We start from the raw sequence: 5,578 nt of genomic DNA, 5'->3' as shown, positions 1-5,578 counted from the left end.
TATATATACAGTATATACCTTATATAAGCTACAGCATGAGTCAAAGGTCACAGGATACACTGACCCAACATGGCAGCTGGCAGCCATGTTCTGGACTTAACTAAAAGATAGAACCCCACAGGCATTACTTGCTGGTGTTTTCATATACATAACTTTCCTTTTTCTTTACGAAACAAAAAGGTGTCCTGAGGCTTCTGACTCACCTTGTATATATACAATTACCACAAACAGTACTTACATACTTATTGTCGATCAGTAAATTATTTGAGTACTCAAAATCCACAGCATGGATTTTCTTACAGAACCATCTGAAGTAAATTGTCCAATTTTTAGAGTTAGAATAATAAAACTGAACAGCAAGTTTATTGTATAATTGATTGAATCCTTTATGATGTGGTACAGTGTTTCCCAACACTAACCATAACAACGTGATCTTTAACCTTGACTTTGACTCTAACCCTTGAGCATCAAGCAGAACTTAAATAGAAACTAACCAAGTAATCAATTCTCCGCAGGTCACCAGGATGCATCTTACCTGGTTGCTAGGGGCGTGTCTCTGGTTGATATGCATCACAGAGGTTTGTGCAGCTACGTTCAAGCTTGCCCTGGTTGGCCCATGGTCATGTGACCCAATGTTCTCCAGGGCGATGCCTGCAGCAGCAGCTAACTTAGCGTTGTCTCGGCTGCGGAGTGATGGGGATTTGAGTAGAGGATTCTGGTACGATGTGAAACTGCTCAATGAGGACTGCTCCACATCCAAAGGTTTGTTAACCCACCAACTACACCATGATTTGCCTAGTTAAATAAAGGTCTATTAATAAACAAGTCAAACTAAGTACAAAAGTCTGATGTAAAACCTTATAGTTTATTGCACATATACTCTTGCCATACAATTACCTCAGACACACTACAGCAGTGGTTCCCAACTTTTTTAGACTTGTGCACCCTTGAGCCATTTTGTCATACCACTAGTACTGCCTCAGTCAAACGTAATGATGATTCTCCAAAACTATAATGTAAAACAACTGATTATTAAATGAAAACTATTTAAACCCCTAGAACATTTAGTTCACAGGCATTTTATTATTTTCAACTCAATTTAAACATAAAGAAAACATTGTCTTGAGAGTGAATAATAATCAAATAATTAAATAAATAAACCAGGAGCATCCAAAGTACATCAGAAACTCGCCTAAATGAGCATATTCCATGAGATTATGCATTTTACGGATTTCCATTTTGTGTCAAATCTGTACCCCCTGTAATATGCTCACGTACCCCAAGGGGTACATGTACCCCTGGTTGGGAATCACTGCACTACAGCTTGCAGGAAGGAAGACTTTAATATATTTAATTACTATTAATTTTGCCTTAATCTTAATTTTATAATATTCTTTTTCTTCCAGCTTTGACTGAATTTGGAGAAATGGAGGGTTATGGCCATGCTTACATTGGCCCATTTAACCCTGGCCTCTGCCATGCTGCTTCTTTATTCACTCAGCATTGGGAGGCGGGGCTTGCATCTCCAGGCTGTCTTGATGCTGATTGGCCAAACCTACCACCCATCACTCCTCCCTACAAAGTCCTCTTTACTGTGCTCAGATTTTTTCGCTGGGCACATATTGGCATCATCTCAGGTGAGGGTATTGTGTAGTTCCACCACTGAAGGCTTTCTGAAGTTTCCAGCTGAAAACTGTTGGTGTGTAAAGAACTCCAGAATAAAACCTCAATGAAACTGATCAACATAACATATTTTCAAGTTTTCAGAGGCCAGCCTGTGTTACACCAACAAACAGAGAGTTACAGTGGGGAGGTAATAAAAGTGGGATTTACCTGTTCAGAGTCATAAAAGCAAATGTTCAAGGCCCATGGGCCAAATGTGGCCAACCACAGCATTGTATGTGGCTCATGAGAACTTCAAAATGTATTCAAGTCATAAAATAACACATGCTTTAAAGTCAGCTTTGACCATAAACTACCTATGCCATAATGCTTGATGATATTTTACCCATGAAATGATGGCATCTCACCACTAGGTGGAGGTGCACAGAGTTCCCATTTTCACCAGCTACATTTGCTGCAGCCCAGTGGTACTGGGAAGTGGGAATTTCACACATACAAGTTGTAAATTTAAACTGGACCCCCCCGGGAATTCCCTGTGGGAAAGTGGGTTCAAAATTCAAGATGGTGGTTACTTATCCCAATTCAACAGCGAGTAAAACTCTTAATTTAAATAGCATTTCTGCATTATTTACTTCACATTTAGTCAGTTGTACATGCAGTGCTTTACAGTGTTTGTAAGTCTGTTTCTATGCAGGAAATACCAAGTAGAGCTCAGTTACTGTTTGTTAGTGGTGCTCGGCCAGAACAAAGAGACAAAGGACATGAAGTTTTGTGTTTAGTTGAAGTGAAACACAACATTGAAATAATTATAACCAACGCTTTGAGGGGAACCACGATGCTCAGGTGGCCCTTGGTGAAAATGTGTTTGGCACCCCTGCATAAAAAGATAAAAACTATTTCATTTTAAATTAAAGCCTCATCCTTTTATTGGTCAACTAACTTTTTCCTCAAAGTTAGAATTTGAATCAAATATCGCCACAAAGTTTTTATGTGAGGTTTTACAAATGGCTGCAAGCTGCCCAGCGGTCAGATTTATAAAGCTTGTGTTGCACAAAATGAGACCAGAAACTTGTGTACGCCACTTTTCACATAAAGGTTGTGATTTATAGAATCCAAACTTGACGTGGAAATGTGCGGTCCCTCAGTCAGCTCTGACCCTCAGAGGTCTGACCCTCACAGATCTGACCCTCAGAGGTCTGACCCTCACAGATCTGACCCTCAGAGGTCTGACCCTCACAGGTCTGACCCATGTGTACGCTCATTTTGGAGACGTGAAACTGTGACACAGATGGTGAAGTGAGGAATTAGAGCCACACTGTGTAATGATCACTGTCAGAGATTTAATTTACCTTCATCAGACTTAGATTTTTATTCAGCTTTATCATTCATGAGGTACTTTACATTGACTGTTTATGGTTGAGTGTGGGCGTGTAGAGGGTAGAACCTGAGGAGGGACCTTGGTCCAAACTCTGAGGTGCAGCTGTGATCTATGAAGATGCAGAAACATGCGTGCACACTGTTTTATAAATTGGAAAATTTTTTTGGCATGCACCATTTTCACATTTTGACTGTATGTTAATTTTTTAGTATGGTTTCCACACAATTCTTTATAAATGAGGCCCCAGAACTGTAGGAGAAATGTTACAATTTGTGCTAGGTCCAAAAGAAATCTTCAGACTTCTCCTCACTAAAAAGTTTGAAGCCATCAGGCTTTGGTTTAAATGAAAAGGAATCATTGTACTGCTCCTGCAGGTAGATCTGACTGTTGTCTGCGTAGAAGTGAATAGAAACATTTAATTTTCTGCAGATGGAGCCAAAGAGGTCGTTGTAAATGGGTTCAGGGAATAGATTTGTGGGGGACTCCACATGTGAGTAGGGACTGAGAAGAAAACAGATTCTCTGTGGCTTAGAGAGAAACTCCTGTCACACAGATAAGACCAGTCTAAAGCAGAGATTTTGAGGCCACAAAACTCCTGCCAGGACATCAGAAGAGTGTGATCCACTGGATCAACAGCAGCAAAAGAACAGCTGAGTTTCCTGAATCTGTACAGAGTATTGGCAGGAATAGGTTTTGCTTTTCATTCAATTTTTTTTGTCTTCCACTCTCAGATGAGTAAGACCCTTCTTCCTTCTCTCCTGCTCTTCCTTCTCTTCCCTGCTTTGCTGCTTGGAGACTTCTCTACGTTTTCATTTGAAACTAGAGATCATGGACATTTTTATTCTTATGGATTTGGTTATCTGGTCTGTTAATAAACTTTTGGAACACATTTCTTCCATGGGAGGACATGTCAAAGGTGGGACCTCTGTTCTGGAGATATATCTGGATTCTGATCACTGGATTCTATAGACTGGCTTGGTGGTCTCCTGGTGTCGGTGGCTATTCAGGCCATCTCCTGGCTGCCTGACCAATATGAAGGATTGTTGTTCTAGCAGCACTCAGACTTTAGCCTTGAGAGAGCTGGACTCGGTCTGTAAGTGGTTCTRATGAAGGTCATGGGCCAGCTGTGGTCCCTGGACTTTGCTGCCAGATGGAATTGATCTTGGAGGAGCTGATAGATCAGCTCAGCAGGATTGTCCACATTATTTGTCTGATTGGATTCACCACATTGAGCTGTACCAGCAGACATTAAGGCTGATGGAAAATTGTTATTGTCTACCTGACCGAAAACAGTTTCTCTGTTCCCAAACAACTGATTACAGATTAGGCTCTCCCCTATGTTGACCTTGAAGGCTGTGGAACTAAATTCTCCAGGGTGTTTACGTGGACTTGGCTCCCCCCCACCTCTCCCCTCTCACTCCATCTGATCTGATCCCCTGAAAGTCACCCTGAAGCTGCACAGAATGAACAGTTCAACACCATTATTCTGAACTCTGGGCTTGATCTTTTTGGGACTGGATTCTTCAGACTCATTCTTCAGATATCCACAGAAGCAGACAACACTCATGGTTCAGACACACACCCTCTGAACTCACTGACTCCTCTGGCTGATAAATGTGATCATGCTTGTAGAGGTTTTTATAAACACCATAGTGTGTCACTTTTTGTTCATATTATATGATGTTTTGTTTATTTCCCTCATCTAACCTTCTGTGTTTTTTTCAGTTTTCTCTTTAAAGGCAGTGCGACCCCTGCTGGTTGCTACATGACCTGTTCACCTGTTCATCCATGTTTTTGTCATGTGTGTCTTCTTGAATGGGTGTTCTTAAAAGTAATTTCATTGTGCTCCATACAATGACAATAAAGGCATCATCAATCAATCAATCAATATTCTTGATTTCCCTCCTTCTTTAATCATCTCATAGCTCCAACTGACCTGTGGGAAAACACCGGGCAGGAAATAGCCTCTGCACTTCGAGCCTTGGGACTGCCAATTGGTCCTGTGGTTACCATGGAATCAAACAGCAAAGGCAGAGCTCAGGAGGTGCTGGAAGACATCAGACAGGCTGACAAGGTCAAAGGTTCGAACCAAGAATGGAGCTAATTGTGATGTTTTGTGTCTCAGTGACTGGTTGTTGTTTTAACACTGAAATAAACTGGGTTAGAGGGTTAATCAGTTGTTTTACTCTGTTTCTTTAGTGGTCATCATGTGCATGAGCTCTGTTCTGATTGGTGGAGAGCATCAAAAAGTTCTCTTGTTGGCTGCACTGGACATGGGGATGGTCTCTGACGGTTACATCTTTATTCCCTATGATGCCCTGCTATATGCCATGCCATATCAGGTAATGGATCATATTCCACATCAGTTAAAAACAGTTTTTATTTTCAGCAAATATTTAGATTTTTTCAAACTGCAATTCTACTCATGAACTGTGGGGGGCACTGTTTATTTCAATTCAACTTTAATTATAGTTCACTTTCCAACCATAAAAAAACAAAGTACCAAACAAAGCAACACACAGTATCGGTTAGCGTTAGGGTACACACACACACACACACACACACACACACACACAC

The 5,578-nt window shown here is 41.0% G+C and overlaps 1 protein-coding gene across 1 annotated transcript in view; it reads left to right on the top strand.

Moving 5' to 3' along the window:
• Positions 1 to 515: 515 nt before the first annotated feature.
• Positions 516 to 5,578, top strand: part of LOC106534425 (retinal guanylyl cyclase 2) — a gene marked incomplete at its 5' end in the record, with an annotated part of 34,953 nt that continues 29,890 nt past the window's right edge. Inside the window, 5 exon segments of the mRNA XM_014031049.1 lie at positions 516 to 578; positions 644 to 762; positions 1,407 to 1,637; positions 4,927 to 5,082; positions 5,201 to 5,343. Of these exon segments, the coding sequence (XP_013886503.1) occupies positions 648 to 762; positions 1,407 to 1,637; positions 4,927 to 5,082; positions 5,201 to 5,343 (645 nt within the window).

This window comes from Austrofundulus limnaeus, unplaced genomic scaffold (genome assembly GCF_001266775.1).
Source record: "Austrofundulus limnaeus strain Quisiro unplaced genomic scaffold, Austrofundulus_limnaeus-1.0 Scaffold1169, whole genome shotgun sequence".
Taxonomy (NCBI): Eukaryota; Metazoa; Chordata; class Actinopteri; order Cyprinodontiformes; family Rivulidae; genus Austrofundulus; species Austrofundulus limnaeus.
Note: the sequence above shows the minus strand (reverse complement) of the source record. Positions and strands in the feature narration are given on the sequence as shown.